Raw genomic sequence first — 23,238 nt, 5'->3', positions numbered from 1 at the left:
TGCATAATTCTATTATGATACTTTTCATTAAAGTACATCATAACAATACTTACTATATCCCAAGAGAATAAACTCATTGAATAAGAGTAGATGATCTCACTTACCTGAAATCTGTGAAGCCAGCTTTAGTCCAACGTATAAATAAAGTGAGATTCCCATCCTCATCCAACATTTTAATTTTGGGGCAAAATGCACAAACTAGTGCTATAAATGTAATTTGAGGGTAGAGTTTCATAGAGTTGTATGAAAGCAGAACTCTCAACTACTAACAGTGTTACTTCCTCTTTTTTTTTTTTTTTTAACTTTAATGAATTCTGAAAACAATTGCAAAATGGAATGCATGTATCATTTCTGCTGCAGGAAAGTGAGAGTTATATAACTTGTGACAGATTAGATAAACCTATATTGCAAAAGCTGTTCTGCAAGTTATCAAATCCCTTTCCCATCTGCTCTGTGTATTTAATAAAATTGGCTGGACAGGAAGGCTTTCCAATCCTTTTAAAGTGTATCCTACTCCATACATTTCCAACTGCCCAGAGAACCCCTTGTGATACATTTATCACAGACTTTGAATACCTAATATCCTAAACACATACAGACTTGCTTAACTCATCTAGCTAAATAGTATGTGATTCTACATTAAGATCCAGACAAGCAGAATTCAGTACCACTAACTGATTGACTCTCAGATGTCATTCTCAAAGGTATTTGTGTCAAAGGTATTAGAAAAACTACAGATAAGGATGCTTGCAGAAATCCCAGTAAAAACAGTAGTAACAACAATGAAATTTAAGGCAACATTATGCTTACTGTATTTCTCCTTTAAAGGATTCCTCCTTCAAAGCATTTTTTCTTCAGTGTTCCAGGGTTGAAATATCAAAAATATACCACCCGTTGTCAACAGGCAGTGGTAGCAACAGATCCCAGCTCCTACTGATTCCATGTCCTGCACCTCCTGTGCCTCTCCACCCACACACAACATCACTGAAGCTTTTCTGTGTCCTGCCTCACAGGGTGCATCAAATGCTCCACACCTACTGGGATGAGTAAGTGGCAACACAGTTAGGACTAGTTCAAAGCAGAGCTACTAAACGGTCTGTTGCTCCTCTTAAGGATTTGTGTTTGACAGAACTAAATAATTTTCTTTAGTGGTATGGTGCATTTGGATCTTGCCTGTCTATCCAGTCACTGGTCCACATAATAGTTTTAAGAGTTGAACATTTTGGAAAATCCTATCCACTGTCAACTTTGGCTGAAATTAACTGATTTAAATACTACAAAAGGTGGAGAAATGGGCTAATGAATTTAGAAATTGAATCTTCTCTTAGGGAACTAAGCAGAGAAATTATACAAAATATGCTTGGGCATCTTCACACTTTCCTGTTACAATTCACTTCCTCTGAGTGTAACTGCAGCTCACCATCATCAGCACAGAAAACATTGAAATTCTGGAAGCATCCTTTGCTGTCCTCCTGCTGGCTCAAGCATCAGCAGTTTTCACATCTTCATCCCTTATAAAATACTTACCTTACAAAGTAATTTTTGATTGCTAGGCCAAGGACAAAGGCTGAGGGCCAGAGAGCATTAGTTGTTGTTTATACATTGCTGATCTTGCAAAGCACTTAAATACTGACTGAATATCTAAGACACTATAAATCCCAAAGTTGACAGGGAGCCAAACACTTTCTAAGCTCAAGGTTCAGATATACAAGATGTCAAACTGGCACAGCAAAGATAGGCCCTGGCCTCTCTGAGTACCCTGTAATGGAGATAATGAAGACAGAACATCAGCTGGAGTTAAAATTTCCAAAGAAGAAAATATGGTGACATCTAGAGATTTGTATAGAGGATGTTTTTCTTAGTATTTTCTTGATTATGCTATTTTTTCTATTTACTTGAGATAGTAGCATGTCCTGAACATTAAAAAAAAAAAAAAAAAGTGATAAAAGGGGTTTGATGACAGTATTTTGAAGGACAGAATGGAAACTAATGGCAGAGGGCTCATTAGAGAACAGCAGCATGGAGAAAGGCTCAGAAGTACTTGAGGGAAAAGGAAGGGTGACATGTGAAAGGAAATTATGATAAATAAACTGAAGGTGGCTGAAAGTACCTAGAAAGGGCTAGGGCCATGAAAAGATCTCTGATCACAAAGGTATGTGCTCTGAATATCTCCTTTAGTATCACAAGCACAAGACTATGTGCCTTGTGCTACTGGTGACAATAGCACATCACCACTAGATAAGTATTTAGCTGCTTAACATCAGGTACAAATTCCTATAATGCACTAAAGAGTATTCTTTTTGATTGGAGAAGGGGACATTTGCAGCCAGAGCAGTTACATCTCTATAGACAGACCTAAGCATTTTAGTGAGAGGTCAGTGTCTGTAAAAGTGTGACTCTGGGCCATGTTGTTCAATTCTTCAGCTGCCTTCAGCATGTTGCTACACCTCAAGCACTTCTTCTTCCTTATGGAATTACCACAAAGCTGAAATAATTTTTTTTTTATTTAAGCCTCTCAGTCTGCTCTTCAAGCTGAAGATTCTAAGAGGTGAATCAGTGTACAAAGCTGAGAAGAGAGAGAATGTATGCATCAAAGTTAGAAACAGCTCAAGATCTTAAATCAGCTCAGAAAAAAATAAAATAAACCTAAATGAGCCTGTAGTGAAAGGGGTTCCACACACCAGCAAACCCTGTGCAAAGAATGCTGACTACATGCACCCCACTCAATCAGAAGGAGCCCTGTTTAACATCAATCAAGATCTTGTCAGGAGGCTCTTGTGAGCAACTTATTTCATTGGAAATTAAGTCTGAAATAGGTTAGGCCATAGCTTCAGTGTTTATAAATGTATAGTGAAGAAGAAGAAGGAAGGGGAGGAAGTACTCTGGGCACCAGGGCAGAGATTCTCCTGCAGTCAGTGGTGAAGATCATGGTGAAGCAGTGTTCCCCTCCAAGCCCAGCCCATGGAGGCCCATGGTGGAGCAGAAATCCACCTGCAGCCAGCAGAGGACCCCATCATGGAGCAAGGGAATGCCCAAAGGAGGTTGTGATCCCCTGGGAAGCCCATGCTGGGCTTCTGAAGCCCCTGGCTGGACCTCTGAAGCTGTGGAGACAGGACCCCATGCTGGAGGAGACGTGTTGGCAGGACTTGTGACCCTGTGGAAGGGACTGGAATCTGTTTCTGAAGAACTAGACCCATGTTGGAGCAGGAGAACATTGAGCGGAGGATGCAGCATCAAAAACAATGTTCTGGATTGACTTCAGCTTCCATTTCTCATCCCCCTGCACTGCTGAGAGGAGAAGGTAGAGAATCAGGAATAAAGTAAAGCCTGGGGAGAGGAGAGGGGTGTGGAAAGGCATTTTTAATTTTTGGTTTTACTTCTTACTAAACAACTGTGATTTGATTGGTAATAAATAAAATTTATTTCCCCAAGTCAAATCTGTTTTGCCTGTGACCTTGACTGCTGGGTGATCTCTCCCTGCCCTTATCTCAGCCCATGAGCCTTTTGTTGTATTGTCTCTCCTCTGTCCAGATGAAGAGGCGAGTGAAAGAGCAGCTTTGGTGTGCAGCTGGTGTCCACACAGGGCAACCCACCACATTCCTTTCAAAGCTGTAAGAGAACACAAATCTTCTAGGATGCTTGTTAGAAACAAGCACTTAAAGTCCCATGAAGAAATGCCCTATCTGTGATACTTTGACTTGGACAATCACTGTCAAATAATTTTTTTTGAAAAATGCCTTATATACTTAGATGTATAGACCTGAGATCTGACTCAAGCAATTCTTAAGAGAAATGAGATCCATGTTGAATTAACTTCAGTAACACACAAAACAGTCAGTGTAATTCCCAGTTTTATCCTCAGCTTGGTTTTGTTGAGGACTGAAATATAAAACCTGCAGAAACATTACTTTCACAGCTCTCCTGCATCCTGTTCTCTGCCTCTCCATGCAAATACACAAATTTCTTACAGCTTTTTGGCACCATTCTGCCACAAAGGGAGATCAGCCCTCAGCAAAGCTACATATGAGCCTCTGCAGCTCTTACAGACTCACACCCATAGAAATACCCTGAAGAGAATTTAGGAGACATGAGGGAAGACATCTACCACAGTCATGTTCTCATTAAACACCTTATCTACATTTTGTGGAACATAATAAGTTACAATCCAGTGGCCAGAAAGTCTCTGAGCTGAACACAGACTAGTTTTCCTGTCACACCATGTCCTGGGTATAAACTAAGAGGAGAGGATTTAATTTAAGAGGAGCTGTCTAAAAACCAAAACCCATTTTTTAGTTTTTCCTCTAAAGTATAGAAATGCTACCCTGGGAAGGGAATTTTTCACTGTTTGTAGAAGACATCTGCTTTGTTGCCACTTCAAGGACTGTAATACTTATTTGCATTTGGTCTTTGTACATTTTTGAAAGTTACGTTGAATGTGTTCTTGGTCATAAAAACAATTCCAAGAAATGTAAAATCTAGATCTGTAGCAGGCTTAGAAAAAATATTTTAGCAACAGGTAAAGGTAAAATTCAGTTTTAGAGGTATCAATTCCTCATCTTAGTGCTGTGCTAGCACTTCATGAGTACCCTGTATGAAGAGAGAACCTGTGAAGGGTAAGCTTAACCTCAAATTCTTGCATGGCGCAGAGGATACTTGAGTGGATCAAGCACTAGACTAGGATAATACTCTAAATCCTGGGAGTGCCAGAGATGGATTTATTGGAAAAAAAAACCCCATCAGCTATCTGATTTCTGTTGGGAACTACAATTTGATTCTGCCATTCTTAATATAAGTATTTTATTTGGTAGAAAAATACTACTGAATTTAAGCCCTTAACTGGAGAACTTGAAAAGATGAGTCTTGATCCTCTGTAAAAACAGTGTCTTTTCAGTGACTACAGACAAAAATCTTTCAGCCACAGTCACTAACTGTAGAAATGAAATGAGTCTTGGAAGTATAAAGAGATGACATACACACATCTGATGAACATATACTTTAGTGTTTGCTGAAGACACACAGTTCATATACTCAGTTTCTGTACAGCATTGTTTTCTGTTCAACATCATTTCGTTTTGTTTAGAAAGGCATTTCAACTTACATGCTGAATATGAGACTCTGGAGACCACTGAGCTGATGGTATGTGCCTGTTACTGAGGGCAAAAGAACAAACTACATGTTCCAAATATAATGATATAAATAAAAGTCATTCTTATACAGAAAGAGGTGATCTGCATTACTTTTAAAACAAACATGGAAATAAAGTGAGCAAGAGGATAGGCAATGAAGTCAAAATTAGCTGGAAGTTTATGAAAGATTTGTTAGTACTCCTGTGAGAACAACAAAATTAGGCGCTGGGATACCATCTAATGCAGTGAAAAATTAAAAAAAGAAGAAGAAAAAACCTGTAGTTCTTAAGATTATGATTCTACAGCTCTTTTTTTCAGAAGCTTGTGCTTTTGGGGTTCATCCTAAATGTCCAGATATAACAATCTTTGGGCAATACAATGGATTTTTGGCAATTAACTTCCTAGAATATCATAAATTGTGAATAATGTATTTCAAGTATATTTTTACCTGTCTTATGCAAATAGAAATGGAGAACTACTTGAAGTAATGAAACAATTTCATATGTTCTTCAGCCATATCTATTTTAATCATTAATTTTTTAAAGCTTTAACACTGGGACTGACAAAGGGGTTTGAAATGCATATCCTGTTTCTAGCAAGGAATAGGCTGCTAACTCCTGCTTTAGATAATGTAATTCCATTATTTAAATGCCTAACTATTTCCATTTCCTTCAAGTCAGCTAGAAGAAATACAGTGTATTCAGTTTCACCCTCTGGCTGATAGGCATTGTCACAGCACTGCAATTTAAAGTTTGCAAATATTTCAAGAAGCTGATTTAGTGCACTCACAATGTACAGTTGCTTTGAGTATTTTTTTTTTTCACTCCTGTAGGAAGCACTGCAATAGATTTTCTGGGCAGATAGTAGATTCTCCATAATAAGAAAACTTTAAAAACAGACCAGATGAATACAACAGACTCATAGAATTGTTCACCGAAGTGTAATTTCCACTTTAGATCAGTTTTTGCAGGATCCTGACTAACAAATATGCCAATTGGAGGAAAGTCAAGTTTCATCTTCTCTGTAATACACTTTTAGGCAGTTGGAGAAAAATATCAGGTCCCTCTGTAGTCTTCTCTTCTCCAGGCTGAGCAAAACCAGCTCCCTCAGAGCTTCATCTCCAGCCCACTGTAAAGTTTTTCTGCTGGAGTCTCAAAATTGTCATTCCTTCTCTGATAAGTGCCCCCTTGCAAGAGACAGAGCTGGACACAGCACTCCCAGTGTGGCCTTGGAAGTGCCTTCCAGGAATGTGCCTATTCCTTGAGCTGCTGGTTATGTTCATTGTTTGCAAGGACTCACTCCTGACTGGTATTCAGCTCTTTGTCCACCGAGGCACCCAGGCCTGGTCCCCACCTGCCCAGATTGCACCAGCTGCATTATTCTGCCTAGGACGAAATTATTTACATACACTCATTTATTAAATATATTCAGTATGGAATAGTCTTTATATAATGTTTATATTTAGATATATGTGCATGAGCTGATTTGGAGCAAATAGTCTTTTTCTGGAGCCTTTTTGAGTTTAATCTCTTAACATTCTTGCTTTACTCTTTGGTCTAATACTGAACACAAAAGCAGATAAATTCTCCTGCTTTGTATACAGAAGTAGGTGAACCTTTTATATCCTTAACTGAAAAAAATATTTTCACCTGGTTTTACCCAGAACTTGAATGGTGTTTTGCTTTACAGTAGAATAAGAAAAACATAGAGCATTTATTATATCCATAGACCCAAGTATCTCTAATTATATTTTAAATTTCATCAACCAGTCCTTGAAAATCACTTTTTCTGTTAACGGATCCACAGATTAACATGCACAGTTCCTAACAGTTCACAAACCTTTTGAAGATCTCAGAGGGGCTTAAATGCAGTAATCAACAGTAAGTAGCAAAATGACCGGCTCTTACGCAAACCTAAGCTGAGTCACAGCAAGTTTTTATCAGTGGCAGCTTTGTGTTGAAAGTCTTTAAAGTCATCAGCTTTTCTAAATTGTGCTGGCAGATGATTTTTTTCTTATGTCTAACATGCAATGCGTAATACTCAGAGCTCTTTTTAAAAGGATAGCTGGGAAATGAGAATATTATTCTGAGTGTTTCTTCAGTGCCTTCTTTTTTACCTATGGCATGGTTATGGAAAAGTGTCCAAGAGCAGATAGTCACACCAGCTCTGAAGATAGAATTTTACAGCTTCGGCACATATTTTTCAATTTAGAAGAATTGAAAATTCAATTTACAAGAATTTGCTGTTTGGAGTCAACTGCTGAAGTATGGAGGACAATGAAGGAGAAGCCCTTAGAGACATTTCCAAGGGCACTAGCGGACTCATGCCATTGCTGAAGTATCTAAATACTGAAGTATCTAATATTCATCCCTCTAGAGCTGGTGGGCAGGCACAGGCTTATAAAGGGAAAGAAAGGGAGCGGGAGAAAATGGGTTTAGTAGCTCAAGGCCTATCTTCCCATCTCCATTGGAACTGTCAAAATGAAGAGGCAAAGTTTTAACAGGAGAATCTGAAATGTAAGAAGTGTCTCCTTACTCAGGCAAGTTCTTGAGAAAGTTTGCAGTGTTACCTTCTTTCTGTCCCTATCACATTATCCCCAGGGCTGTAAAAGCTTCACATAACATTTGGCATTCTGGACTCGTTGGTCAGAATGATCCCTGTGCTGCTAGGTGTCCGATTCTACAATACCTTTTCTGCTCCACACAGCTACATTATGGAGTACCAATATTGTGCTAGAATGTATTTTCCACACTTCTTCTGCATGAAGCAGCATGATGAAGATCAACCAGTTTGGCTGCCAGCTCAAGCTTGTCTCTGATTCTTTTCTGCAGCAGATCACCAAAAAATAGGACTGAAAAGAATCTGTGGAGCAGCCAAACAGTTTATCTCTCTACCCTATCCATGATGGCTAGTGGCAAATAGCTGCAGTCTCTGATGGAAGTTCTCCACTGCACCCTTCCATATCAGCTGAACCTGGGATCTGCTGCAAGAAATTTTTGTTTCTAGGGTTTGTGGCCTACACTTTGTTTTACTGTGCCTGGAAAACAGGGTAGGGAATGGGAGGATATGATTAAGAATGCGAAGGAGATGGTTATTTGGTCTGAGATGACTGGGGCACAGCAAGGACTTACCCAGTCATAGGAGACCAGACTATACAAACTATTTTGGACTCCATGGGGTCCTCTTCAGATCTTCCAGTGAAAAAGAAATGACACCTTACAGATCATCTATTCCTCTCCTTCACCCTCCTTACCTTCCTGATATGAATCCCTAAATCTTAGTTACTCATATTTAATACCTTGTTAATACTCATAGTTAATACCACGATATCTGACTTCTTACCAGCAGCAAATAACTGATCAGCATCTGCTTTCCTTTTTAATGATCCCTTAGATCTTTTCTTGGTGTTTTTCAGACTGAACAGATTATCTTAAATCTTCTTAGACCACACTTGTTTGGCAGCTGATCACTCTCACAGCTTATTGTTGGTCTCTTTTTTATGCTGCTTAATGGTTGAATACAGTTCTTCAGAAAGAACCATCTTATTTAAAGCCAGAGCCACAGTCCTCATTGCTCCTCTTCTGGGTCTGAAATCTGCAAGCTAAATGAACATGGAAAAGTGAGAATTCCTTACTTCAGTAACCTTATAGTTACATTCACTTGGCAGCCTCTTTTCATTGTTGCAGAAAGGTTTAAATCCACTCCTTTCTTAATGAAATTTTCCTAAGTTAAAACAAGTATTCTAAATGTTAGGGGTCATTCAAAAGTTAAAAGTGCCCACCCAAATCTATTAACCAAGCAAATCTCCACTTTAAAACATGGTTAACTAACAGCCAAAATTTGAAACCAGGAAATCTTTTGCACTAGACCAAAAATGGCCATGGTCACTTACTATTTTAGTAAGAGGCCATGCCTCTTACTATTTTAGTGAAAAATTTTCAAAATCTAGGAAATTCCTAGCCACAAAATTAGCTCTGAAACAAATTTAAAATGTTATTCTTTCAAACATCCAATATATATATTTAAACAATATAATATTATTTTAAAGATTTATCATATGAATTATGCAGATTTTGTAGTGATTTGGGAATGAATTTTCTTCATAGCATGTTGTACCCTATGAAAAACCCTAATATCCCCAAACTTCTGATAATTTTCTACCGAATCAGGACAGATATTTATAAATAGCATTTTCCCACTCCCTGCACAATAATCAGTTAACCAAATCTGTCTCAAGCCCAGGGCTCTAGATATGAGACATCGTTTGGGGTACAATGGTACAACAGCATTGCTGACAAACATTATGTGTTTGAGATACTGCATGTTGCTTGTTCTTGTTTTCCTCCAATTTTTCACAAAAACCTGTGAAGGTTGCTCCTCTAGCTGACTGCCCTTTAAATTTAGTCTTTTTTTTTTTGATTGCCTAGGTGCCTCAGAGTCTCCTTTGTTTAAATTAGGCTGGCCATTCTAATCTTTTACATTTGGTGTTTAAAACGTGAGAGTGAGCAGAAAGCCTTCATTCCCAGGGACAAGGGGCATGAGAGATATTTGCTGCTGCCAGGCTGCTGGCTGTGAGCCAGCACCCACTTCCTTTTCTCAGGACAGGACCAAAAGCATCCTGCTGGCGTGAGAGGAAGCAATCCAAAGCAAGCAGCTCCACAGCACCTGCAGGAAGCACCTGATTGCCTCTATCTTGTGCCTGAGAGCAGCAGCTCCTGCTGAGCTCCTGCTGGCATTCTGAATGCAGCCCTGTTCTTCTCCCACAGAGGGTGAAAATAGGTCTAAATTCACATTGAAATGGGTGGTATGATATGCCACCCTGTTCTGCTTCAGTCTGCTCCTGGATCATGCTAACAGGAAACTGTTAAACTGGACTGATTCAGGGAGAGATTCTGTCTCCTCACTGATGCAAATTAGGTAAAAACACTTGGGAGTCACACCTAAGTGAAACAGCAATATGAAGCAGGATGAGTTACCCCTATCAAATAACTCCTGAATGCCATTTGCAAAAGCTGGGACAGTCAGCCAGCCATCAGCCCCAAAGAAGCATGGCACAGATGCTTTTTCAGCTGACATTCTGAGATGGTACAAGCAGTGCAGAAAGAGCATTATCAAATTTTTGTGAGGATTCCATTTTTTGCTGACAAGTACCACAAAGACATTTTAATGCCACTCTGTTTTGCACGGACTTTGCTTGGAAATGTTTTCATGGAGTACACCAATTAAATGTTCATTTAAAGTCACCAGATTTTATTATGACACAAACTGTCTGCATTACCCAGTATTTTTCCTCAAAATAGCAACAAATCTTTCTGCTTGAGCTGTCCTGTGATCAGGCGACAGGGTGCAGCAATGCTAAGTAATAACAAGAAAGAATTGCATTTGTGAACCACAAAGAACAAATATTACACAGCTAATTTTGAGGGTCAGGGCATGATGGGATGGCCAGAAAGAGAGAGACCACACGCTGAAGGCAGCTGACAGCGGTGCCAAATGCATTCCTTTGGGCTTTCAAAAGTAAGAAGTGTTGGGAGACCTCTAGAGGCAAAGACAGGCTGGCTGAAACATTTCGTGGGCTCTCCCCTTGATTTGGCTGTGCTCTCCCTACTGGTTTCCATCTAACTGCCCATAGCAGCATACTGAGTAGTTGTGGGTCAGGAATCACAAATCATCTTCATGTAGGAAAAAAAGTACTTAAGCTGTGAAACACACAATCTTATCTTACTTAATTCTTAACTTTCCCAAGAGCTCCTCTTGTTCATTGCTAGCACACTGTTTCTATCTGTCTCAAATAGCTCCAGAGGAGAGTAGGGGAGAAAAAAGTGCATGAAGACAATTAAATAAAAAATGATTTGAATACAATGAGAAAGAGATTCTAGACACATATTTGGGGAAAAGAAAAAAAAAGAAAGGTGATGGGTTTTCAATCTATGAGTGCCAAATTGGAAGAAAAGAAGCTCTTGTTTTAAAAGCACACCGAAATCTACCACAGAAATACTAGAAGTAGAATCAGAAAAGGACTTTTACGGTTCTGGAGCAGGACTTATGTAAGTTCCCTTCTATCATGTCCAGTATTAGGACATCAAAGCAGATGAGAAGATAAAGAGGGAGCCATCATATTCCCTCTACTCAGTGTGAAAAAGCCATAACTGTGTTTCAGGAAAATACACATCTGGGACAATCTCTAAATCTTTTTGCCACATATCTTACTTTGCTTTTGTAATGGAGAGAATTGTCTTGCCTTTTGCATGATTTAAATGTGTCTTGAGGAAATCAGTGTACCTAAACCCAGAAGTGAATACTTAGCATAACAGGTACATCAGAGGAACTTTCTTGCATGATGGGGCCAAGGCAGCATCCCACATCATCCTGTTTCCTAGAAATTACCAGAAAAGGTGTGTTGATTTCATCTCAAAGTTATGAAGCAACAAAATGGTGACAAGTAGGAGGAGACTTCTCTCCTCCCCAGTCTTCCTTCTCAAAGTAATATTTTGTCTGGTTCCCCATCTAGTACTCATATTCCTCACAAATTATGAAATTAGCAAAATCAAGATAATTTTTTGTTGCAACTATTCTTTCAGTTCCTAGATAACTAGATAGTACAGCATGTATGCAGTTTGAACACTCAGAGACAAGTTGGTAAGATATATTGAGTCTCAAAAAAAAAATCCAACCAATTTTGTCATCGGTTTCCTAGAAACAGCATAATATACACAAAAGCATAGTAGAACTCTGCTCAGCACTTCTGCTTGCCTCTCTTCACTCTTCTCTACAGATATAAAAGAGCACCAGGAGCTGAGTTCTTGAGCAAATATTCAGTGGGGTACTCAGACCCAGTTTTAGGCAACCAGGTAAGTGCCATGTGTTTTCAGAGGTTATCTAGCAGTGATGCCAATGAAAGCATGACTGTCAACTTTCACTGAGCTGTTCCAGTTGAATATTTTTCATTCTGCCTCATGAACCTGATGCTTTATATCCTCCTTGTAATATCTGCTGAAACAAGAGATAGTCTCCCAACCTGAATGTTGTGAACTCAGAGGAAAGAGTCCTTTCCAAGAGACTGCAGACATAGTTCCACTAAACAAACCTTCACTATTTGGAACACTTTATTTTCTGAACTAAATACATTCTACAGTAAGAAAATTCATCTTGATATAATGGCTTTTCTCTGGGCACAAAGATCTCTAGCAGGTTAATAATAGCCTCAAAAAAGAAACAGAAAAATAAATAAAATCTGTAGCTCCATCTTTCAAATATTTTTGCATTCTCAACCGAATCCTGAAAAAAACAATCAAAATATATAGCAAGAAACCATCAACGAAAACACATAGCAAAAAGAGCAGATACCTTCATCTTACAGGAAAAGGGTTTATTAAATCTTGAACAGCTGAAAGAATATCTCAAACATTTTATACTGGAAAGTAAAATGAACTTGCAGAAACAAGTTCAGCCCACTGGACATTATGTTCCTGTTGTTATTAAATTATATATAGGACGTTGTGATGTGTGACTGAAGTTACTCTGGCAAGAAGGGAATTATATCTTGTCTGACTTTTCTTGGAAGGGGTTGGAAACGCCTTTAAATGTCCTAGATCTTTAACAAGAATTGTGTCATCCACAACTCATACCACACAACATCTCATGCACTTGCAGTAAATAGAATCACTGTTAGAAAATGAAACCCACTAAGTTGTGATTATGGTTTAATAAATATGGAAATAATATTAGTGTTAAGCACTTTATTTATGTTTTGAAAGTTACTGACCCTCAGTTTCCAACTCATCTTCATAGACATGAGAGCCCTGCTCGTAGACACATGTGAGCCAGGTTCCACGTCCCAACAAAATTCATCAATCACTAGGAAAACTCACCTTGCAAACTGAGTTCAGTGACATTACATTGAGAAAAATGATGCCAGCCTCACAAAAGATCAGGATTTGCATGAGATTAACCTGCAACCTGGTTCCACCCCACCTCTAATAACATCCTTAGAATTGCAATGAAGTTGCATTCTCAACCTCATCCTGAAAAAAAATCAAAACATATAGCAAGAAACCATCAATGAAAACACATAGCAAAAAGAGCAGATACCTTCATCTTACAGGAAAAGGGTTTATTAAATCTTGAACAGCTGAAAGAATATCTCTTTTCACCTCATTAGAAAGAGTGTAAGGAAATTTTAATTATTGAATTCACACCACGTGCTCAAACAGGGACCAGAAATTTTAAGCACATCTCTCTCAAATTTTTGTCTGTGATTTGCAGCCTTCTTTGATTATCCAGCTAACATTTAACTTGTGCTTACAGTACAGGGGGTAACATTGCACTGGACAATAAATGGATCAATACTACTAAAGAATAAAGATGCAATTGTGTACATGTGTATGCCTGAGTAGTGTGGAGAGAGGTGACAGTCCTGGATATATTTGCTGCCTGAATTTGAATTATTTTCACATTCTGTAAAACTGTAAGTGACAAAAATCAGGCTATGAAGAATTTGAAAGGAAGAACCTTGTTAAACCCCTGTAAGGTGAAGTACAACTCAGAACATAATAGTATGGAAATATGGCATATCTGACATATGTTTATTTTTAGGACCTGGCAGCAAAAAGTAGCAGTTTGAGAAAGGTTTCAGCATAAAAAATGCTAAAACCACATCATCCAGAAAGTTACAAAATTACAATTTATTGTCTGAGACATTTGTGTTTTATGTGCAAATTTCAGATTTTTCACCGTCATCTGAAAGAAACTTCTAAATCTTTTTCCAAATCTGTTCTACAGACAAGGTCCAAAACACAAACAGAAAAGATGTTGGCCAAGACTGAAACACATTGACAGTCTTCTGACTAAAAACTTCTAAATTCTTGCTTTTTGATATTCAGCAATAACTAAAGTTACTTGTTTGGACTTACGAAGGTGACAACTACTGCATCTCCTCTCTTCCTGGGATTTATTTTTCTCTTTGAAATAGCAGAGTGTTTAAAAACAAAACACAGAGGAATATTTTAGACATGACTGCCTCCAAAGGCTTCATGATGATAAAGAAGAGCTGAGGTGAGGGTTGTACCACAAAGTCAAAAAATATATCAAGAATAGAAATAGAGAAAAAAAAGTAGAAGACAAAATAAGATTCCTCTGGGAGACCTTGTTACATTTAAATGTCTGGACCATCTAGAGCCAGATGCCTCTCTTCCCTGTCCCTGTATCTGTTTCAAATGGCTGAAGAAGCACCAGCCTTACAGTGCTCTTTCAGAAATACAGGGCTGATCTAGGAGTTCTTCATGTGATTTCACTTGTGTGTCAGGAGGAGAGGAGGTGAGCTGAGGGAGACCTCAGATGCACGGCCATCTGTGCCTCTGCTGTGAAAAGTGAATCATTAGGTTCAGACAAAGGTAAGCAACATTTTTACGCTCAGACATTTCCCTCAAGACTTGTGTTCTGTGATTTGCAGCACTCTCTGAGCATCTCATCCTCAATAACTACATTTAGTTTCTATTAGAAGTTTGGCTGGTGACATTTAAATGGGCAGCTGTTACAGGAAAAACAGCTTCAAAGTTATTCAATTACTAACCATTCTGGAATAAATATGTCAGCTGTGTGCATGTGTGAAGAAAAGTGAGAGGAGAATAACACTGGAAGTGAGAAGGTGAATTTGTTTTGTGAATCAACATGATAAGCACAAATTTTGTCCCTGTAGTATTTCCCTGCTAGCTCCCTATTCCAGGTCAGTGTTTGGCCCCAACTGCGTGAAATCACTTACTTGTTTTGTCATCAGAACCTAAATTTAAGTCCTTAGAGATGCAAACATTCTCATCCTACTTTCTTTAATATGTGTTGTACATTTAGAAATCTTTTTATAATTATGCTCCCCATTCCTTACAGTAAGTTTAACTACAGAAGAGGTAGCTGATGTTCTCACGCTAATCAAACCCTCTAGACTCACATGGGTTATAATTACGATGCTGGATGAAATGCTGAAAATAAATCCCTACTCTGCAGATTCCTTACAGGCTGCAGAGTAAAGAAGAAAAGACTATGGGGGAAATCAGATGTATCTGGACAAAACTATCTGAAGTTTTGCCTCTTCAGCTGCTCTGTCTCTAAATATCGCACAATGGTGGTTACAAATTTCAAATGAATTCTGCCAATTTCATCTTTACTTAAAAAGCTGACAAAAATCGATTAGATTTCTTCTCTAATGTACCTTTGTGATACTGATAACCAGCCATAAAGGCAGTTGAAACATTTCCCAGCTTCCCTGTGCTGCATGCCATTATGGCCAAGCGTGTGTAAGGCCCCTCACTGCTCAAGCACATGCATGGATCTGTGATGCCAAGGCTCTGCAGGCATTCTGTTGGTGGGAGCCAGCAGTGCCTCCCTCTAAAGACTGCAGTTACCACCTCCACCCTGCACACATCTCTGCACTCAAGGAACTCTCTGTCAGTCACTTGTCGTGGTGCTGTGGGAGAACTTTCACAACCAACGCAAGGAGATTTCTACACACCAACTTGTTTGGAGGGCCAAAACCTAATTTTACACATGTCAAACTGAGTGACAAACAAATGATGATAATGAGAATGGTTAAGCCTACATTTACTGTCAAGAGCTGGGGTTTAATCAGTTATGTGTCTATTACAGTTACATTTTTCAGGCAAAAGGAGTTTTTAATATACCATGCTAATCAGAAGTAAGAATTTCTGTCTAGCAGAGTCAACATTTGAAACACAATTCACCTTTTTTTCACAAAACCAGTATTACCTTTTAGCACTGCTTTAATTTCATTTAAAATATATATTGAGGGGGTAAGCAAAGCCTTAATGATACATAGACCGCAGGCCACTCTTGCAAAGATAGAAAATTTAATCTGTATGAAAATACATAGCTGAGTCTTGCGTTTTAATAGATTCTTACAATACCTGTAAGAATCTAACTTCAAATAACATGAAATTTCTTGTTTTAAACTATGTTTTTGAATTAAGGTAAAACTTACATTGATGGGACTTCATAAGTACGTATGATTTATTAAATATGCCTATTGGTGGTTTGTAGACATCTCATAAGGCTCTTGAAATAGATTCCAGGAAAATTTTGTGTAATCTAGACTATTTTCTTATTTATGTACTGTACAAGCACCAGAGAGGACATTTCTTGTAGCTGCCAATGTATTTAATTCTCCTGAAGAGCTTTTCTTTTTGATGCTTGGCTGAGGTTCTCTCTAGAATCATGTACAGCTACACACTGGCTTAATGAAGCCCGGGGTGTTGGATTCCAAGTGAAGATGGAAAATACTTGCTCATTCTGAGAGAATCAGATGCCCACTCTTTGGAAACATTCCCCAGATTTTCATTATCTTGTTTGCTTTCCTTTTCCCTCCTCTACACAGTGCAAGCAAAGCCCACTGTGTTTCTGCTACCAATATGGATAATTACTGAGTGCTGCACTAATGAAAACATGTACTGCTAAATAAAAATAGCCTCTTCTAAAGAAAATTGAACGTGGCATAAATACTAACAACTGGAATGTCTCTATTCATTGTTGTTTTTTCTTTGAAAACTTGGATACAAGTAATATTTTGTATTTTCATTTTCTATTTCTTTGCTTTTGTGTCTCCGAATTACTGACTGAATGTACTGTTCTTTAACAAAATAAAAAAAACCCACTAAAATCCAACAATTTATCTTTTAGAGGCATATGTCAGGAGATTTTCTTCACTTCAAAATGTTTTGGAGATCCTCTTAGAATGTCCTGGAATGTGAACTAAAGAATCAATACTTGGGGAGATTAAATTACATAACATAAATTAAAAATAGAAATTTAGGCAAAGAGGAAAATGTAAGTACCCATGCATTTTTTGTACATTAAGAAAGTTACTGAGATTATTGTGCATTAAGCAACTGATTTAAATAAATCTATCGTGACATTAAAACAATTTGTACATCATTCTAATGAGATACCTGATGTTGGAGAAACATACAAGTCCTGATTTTTCTGGTTTCTACAAAACAAGGCTAACAAAAAGTTAACTGCAATCATTAGTTTTGGAAGGAGCTGTCTTAAAAAGACAGTTCTTGAATGATTTGATAGCTTCTGCGATTAGAAATAAAACACTGTTCTATTCTTCCTGTAATCCTAGTCTAAACTGTTCAGATGTATTCCGGCCACTTGAGCATTTCTGTACTTCTCCTGATGTTGCCTTTCATGTTTGGAATGGACTCCTGCAACTGGCAGTAGCTTCTTAAATATGTTTACCTGTCACTCTGCAAACCCCTAATTCTGGAGTGATCTCTTTTTCTGAAAATTAAAAGAAAAATGAGCTCATTAGGGATGCTTGGTCTGAACAGCAGCTATAGTCACTCCATGAATTTCCCCCTCACAGAGCTGATGTGTTTTCCAGCAGGCAGGCTTTGGAAGCCTGCATTGCTGCTGGGAGTGCTGATACTGTTCTCAGTTTTCAGTCAGGTCACTTCCAGGAGTGAAGATTACCAAATTGTATGTAAATAATTAAATATTCCTATGGGAGCCTTATAGGGACTGATGTAACTTATGCTAAAGCTAATGGTGAATTCCCATTCTCTTGACACTGAACTGGGTTAGGGTGAATGCATTTTCCTTTTTGTTTAAACACTATGTTTTACAAATTCCAGTATTTTATCCAAGCTGTGAATGTAGCCCTCACTCAAATGCATTATTTGCAATCCTATTATCAAAAGATACAGCATGCCTCCACAGTCTTCTGTAGACAGCTCAATGCTCACACTTCCCATGCTTCAAACAAACTGAATCTAAATAATCTCTTTTTTGACAATACTGTGCTCTGGGTAATTCCTATGAGGTACACCATGCCAAGCACAAAAGATATATAAATTATGACAGGAAATAGCTTGTCTCCAAACAGTTTGCAATGCAGACATCTGCAAAAGATTTTGGAAATATCTCTCCACAATTCATAGGTCCAGCAGGGAATTTTTCTTTCAAATTCTTCACCTGACCAAGAAAATTAGAACAGTGCCTGTCACAAGTGACATCCTTAATTCTAGAACCATTAAGGGCAAACAAAATATATTTACAGAATAAAAGATGGTGAAAATAAGACAAGCTACACAACTGCAAAACTTTACATACTGTGTGGAAAAATGTTTTCCCTGATAACACAATAAAATCACTGAATTTTTGAAAGGTTTGGACTTCCTTCAGGTTTGGACTTCCTTCACTTTTCACTTACAAAGGAAAACTATAATATCACAACACAAAACATAAGCTCAGCCTTTTCTCTGCAGAATTCAGTGTTGTAATGACTCCTGAGCACAAGCGGAAATAAAACCATTGAGGTACAGTTAATAATTGCCAGGAGTTATTTATGGATCAGATCACTATTTCACACACATTCTAAGAAGTAAGTACTCATGCTTGCAGTCCCATGGGGCACTGGGGAATTGCTTATAGCAGAACAAATGAGAAAGTGCTGCTTCTGAGTCAAGGTAATGGTTAACAAAATGGGAATTTATTAAAAAAAAAAACATTCTGACCTTAGGGAAGCTATTTCCAAATTATGGGATGACAGATTTATACTTAAGCAGATGAATACTATTCACTAAGAAAACAGAGCAACATGCAATCAGTTTTGAAATAAATATAAAACCCATCAGTGAAAATGTGATGCGTTCCAATCATAGAATGAGCACTATTAGTTGGATAACATACAAAAAATCCAGAATAGGTGGACCTTGGGACAAACTAGCTCTCAATTTTATCTCTTTCAATTTACTGCTGCAGTGCCAGGAAGGGGGAGCCTCCTGCTTTCCCTAGGCTTCAGCATAAGGTTTTGCTCCTCAGCAGTTCCCCTTCCACAAACATCTGAAGCATTTAGAACTGTGACTCACCCAAGCCCACCTCGGGGCAGCTGTGGCGTGAGAGGGACACGACTGCAGTGAGTCCACAGGGGTGCTGCTCCGTGGTGCCAGAGCTGGTGCAGCTAATGAGAACCTCCCCTGATGCCACTGCTCCTACCAGAGAATGCTGTGAAAAGTGAAGCAATTGTGGCACTGTGAGAGCTCATAAAAGCAGCTTCCACTGTTTCTCTTTGCTGTCTCCACAAGAGTAAAGGATAAAACCAACAGTGAAAATTTAAATCCTAAAGGGATAACAACTTACATCAGTATTCTTTGAGTGTCTCAACTCTTATTATGGTTGCACCCCCCCAATATCAAGGAGGACAAATTTTCTTCGATGGTATTATCTGGAGGAACTTTTTTATCAGCTGCTGGGAAAAGTGGCAAAAATTCCTTTTTCTTGGGCTTTGGTGCATGCTAAGCCCAGCACCTCCTTCTGACTCCTTCTGAGCACTAAGCTCCCTTTTTCTTGTCCCTCACACCCTTCTCAGAATGGCTTGAGCTGCAAAAAGGCAGCCAGCTGCTTTTGCATGCAGATTTCTGTAAGAAAGGCAAGCTCAAAAAAAAAATTTGGCTGTAATCTGTTAGAGAAGGTGGCAGGTTGAAGAAAAACACCTGAGAACCGCTTCAGTAGGAGCTAACTTTCCATTCAGAACTAAGCCAAGCAACTTTAAACCCAGAGTTCACTTTATTTGAGGGCAGCAACACCCTTCGCACAGAAAAGCGAAAGAAAAAAGCTGTCCTCAGCCGGGTGGTGGTACCTCCTGAGCAAGTTTGTTTGCCTCCTGACTCCACCTGCTGGGAAGAGACCCCACTACTGCCTGCTATCGGCGCTGACACGTTGTCAGGAGAGCTGAGGTGAATCACCGTGCGCTCGCTCCGGCTCCCCCCTCACTGTGGCTCTCTGGATATTTAAATATTGGGCAGCTTGCAACAGGCATAGCAGGAGAGTCCTCCCCTGCGCTACTTCGTGCACCGCCACTCGACGCTCTTCCGCGACGTGCGGGGTGTTGGCTCGATTGCCCCGGGATGCTCGTGTAGCTGGGGTCTGCTTTTCTGAGGAGACCAGAGGTGCCCAGAGGTGCTTAGAAACAGGTCTTTCTCGGCCTCTTCTTAGAGTTAGTCACTTTAAAACGTTTACATGACTTCTGGAGCAGAAACGGCAATTTAGATGATTCTGCCGTCGGATGAATGCTGCGGCCACCTCTAGTTCATCCTCCCCAGCTTGGTGGACGGTAGGTAGATGGTTCATGCAAGCTGGAAGAGCATCAGAGACGGGGCAGACGGGAGGATGCGGGACAGCATCCCCGGGGCGGCCAGGGGTCCCAGCAACCCTCGATCCGCTGCGGGGGCAGCGCCCACCCGCCCAGGTGCCGGATCGCAGGGGTCCCACGCTCCACGCCCCACATTCCCACGCTTTCCTTCCCAAAAGATGCCCGCGATTGAAGCTCAACGCTGGCTCGGATCCTCCAAGAGGAGGAGGAGGAGGCGAGGTCGCCGGCCGGGCCTCTGACACCTCAGGCTCCGAGCTCCGGCGGGGCGGCGCACCCTCGCTGCGGACGGAGCCCGGCAGACCGGGAGCTCCCTCCCCGCACGGAAGGGACCGGCGGTACCCAGAGCAGCCGGCGGGGCTGTCCCCCCGCCTCCCCCGCGGGACGAGGGGCACGGGGGACGCGTCCCTGCCCCCGGGCGGGCTCAGCGGGACCCCCCGTTCCTCAGGCGCTGCGTCGGGAGCGCCGCCCGGCCCCGCTCCCGCCGCCCCCGCAGCGCCGGCTCCGGCACGGCCGCCCCGCCGGCAGCGGCAGCGCCGGGAGCCGCGGGAGGGAGGCGGGGGCGGGGGAGGCGCTGCCGCCGCCGCCGGGCGGGCTCCGGCCGCCCCGCACCGACGTCGGCGCGAAGCCCCGCCGCGCCCGGGGTGGAGCGGGGAGCGGGAGCGGCGCGGGAGGCAGGAGGCAGATGCTTCCCGAGGCGCAGCCCCGCCGGAGGGGCTCGACCCTGCCTAGTGCCTGTCCGCCCCCTCCGGGACGCGGGGACCCACCGGGCGGGCGTCGGGGAGCTGGCAGCGCCATGCGCCCCTCCGAGGAGTGAAGGGGCTGCCGGGCTGCTCCGGTGCGGGCGCGGAGCCGCCGCCGAGGTGGCCCGAGGTGACGGGAGGCCGGGAGAGGTGCCGCGCCGGCGTCCGTAGCGCTGCCACCGTAAGTCCCGGCAACTTCGCCGCCTGCCCTTCAGCACCCGGCGGCCCCGGGAGAGCGGCCCGGGGCAGGCGGCGCGGGAGAGGCGCCGGCGTCCAGCGAACCCGCGGGCAGGCGGGCAGCGGGGGGAGCGCAGCCTCCGGCTGGCAGTGCGCCCAAAGATAGAGGGGGAAGAGGGAGAGGGCTGTAGGAGCTCCGAGCCGCTGCCGCGGAGTGTGCGGTGTGGGAAGGGGCGAGGGACGGGCTGGAGATCGGGGCGCAGCGCGGGGACGGGGCACGGCGGATCCCGGAGCTCCCGCTGCGGTTCTGCCCTGGCGAGCAGGTCACTGCTGGTACCGTACCGGGTATAGAGCAGCCGCTCTCCATGCTGGGAGTACAGCACGTTTAAATGACACCTGAGTCACTAGTTCGTGCTTCTCGGGCACGTCAGATATTATCTCCGTGTCATTTTTCATCAGCTGGACCGATATCTGTACTTACTTTGGCGTTTCACACCACAAATGTAATAAACAACGTTAGTTGGTTTCAGAATATTGCCATTGATGACGGTAGATTGATGTATGAGGCTATTTACTGAATGTGTCCAAGTACAATATAGTGCCTGCCAATTTTGTCTTTAAATTGCTATATTGATTTCATTCTTGTAGGTTTTTTTGACAAGGTTAATGTAGTTGACAATTTGCAAAGGAAAGAAAAACTTCTATCCTGAAGGTTTATTTTAGTTACAGAATGGCAGTTGTAGCTGAAATGATGAATGAAAAAAATCATTCATAAAAAGAGTAAATAGAAAGATGTGTATCCTAAGACCTCTTGAAGTCAATATTGTCGATACCTAACGGATGTCTTCCTGCCAAGCTTTTACATGCACTGGCAACCCTTGAACTTCTTAAGGGTAATACAGTTTGTGATATTCTTCTCAGGAAGAACTAAGCACTTAAGAGTTAAGTAGTCTGATTAGAGGGAGTTTAGGATGAATTAAACAAGACATCACACTATAATGCTTTTTTATAGGCACTAAATTAAATTAAGGTGTTGCTTCTGGTCCTTTTCCCCTTCAGTGAGTGAAGGGTGATATTGTGGGGGGAACCCTTGTGTTTGGTCAGTGAAAGCGTCCCTGTGTTGCTCTAGGGCTGAGTGTATCAGGGCTGACCAGGATGACATTTCTTTGCTGCCAACAGCTCAAACTGCAGGTGGTGTTGAGCGGACGAGGAAATTTAATTCACCTCTCAGAATCCTAGGCATAATTGTCAAGTAGGTAAATTAAATACAGGAGAGCTAATACTTCATTGTAATTCCTTCAGACATATGATAACCTTTGCTGGTAGGCAACTTTTGCTAAGCTACCACTCTGATGCTTACTATAGTTGTCATATGCTAGCTGACATGAAGTAGTTCTGAATGAACTAAAATATTGTCTTTCTGTATCTACTGGCATGTATTAGAGTATGCAAACTTCATAAATCTTGGGTAGATGTTGGTCCTGTTAAGATAAATGGCAAAATCCCAATTAATCCAAAGGGTAGGTTTCACCATAGGTCTTCATTATCATTTATAGTGAGTGCCAGCCAAATTTACTTAGAAATTCAAGTCGCAATGTTTAAATCTGGCTGGTGATGGCACTTCAAACAACTCTACATTGTACTGCTTTAGAATCATGCAGAAGAGCCACACAGGTGTTAACAGTTGTTTCAAAAAGCTATATAAGAGAAACTGTATTGTGCTTTCAATAGGAGTAGGCAGTTCAGATTTGTCTTACACTCCAGTTTTCATTAGACTCAATGACTTTTTCATTAAAAAAGTTGGATTACAGTTTTCATGTGCACCTTATTTTAACCAAGGAGGTATTCAAGCAACACAGGGGGGACTATTTTCTGATGATTTTGTTTGTGGCAAAGAAGTTTAGAAGTAAACTGCTAAATATTTGAACTACTATAAAAATGTCAGCAAGCAACTGAGCCACATTACAGTTTAGTACTCTGCAGTTCATAAGCTTTGTTGAGAGATGAACTGGAGCATCTTTTCTAAAAATCT

At 41.0% G+C, this 23,238-nt stretch overlaps 1 protein-coding gene across 3 annotated transcripts in view; it reads left to right on the top strand.

The window, feature by feature from the left end:
- Window positions 1–20,023: 20,023 nt before the first annotated feature.
- CALCR (calcitonin receptor) overlaps window positions 20,024–23,238 on the top strand; it is a 158,790-nt gene continuing 155,575 nt past the window's right edge. For 2 of the 3 annotated variants that reach the window (XM_063151468.1, XM_063151487.1), the window contains exon 1: window positions 20,024–20,250. In XM_063151468.1, coding sequence (XP_063007538.1) covers window positions 20,207–20,250 — 44 coding nt within the window. In that variant the 5' untranslated portion in view covers window positions 20,024–20,206. Of the gene's footprint in view, window positions 20,251–20,963; window positions 21,211–23,238 lie in introns of those variants that run through there. The other variant, XM_063151477.1, reaches the window with a different exon arrangement.

The sequence above is a fragment of the Melospiza melodia genome, chromosome 1 (assembly GCF_035770615.1).
Source record: "Melospiza melodia melodia isolate bMelMel2 chromosome 1, bMelMel2.pri, whole genome shotgun sequence".
In the NCBI taxonomy this organism is placed as follows: domain Eukaryota; kingdom Metazoa; phylum Chordata; class Aves; order Passeriformes; family Passerellidae; genus Melospiza; species Melospiza melodia.
This window is presented reverse-complemented; position numbering and strand designations above follow the sequence as displayed.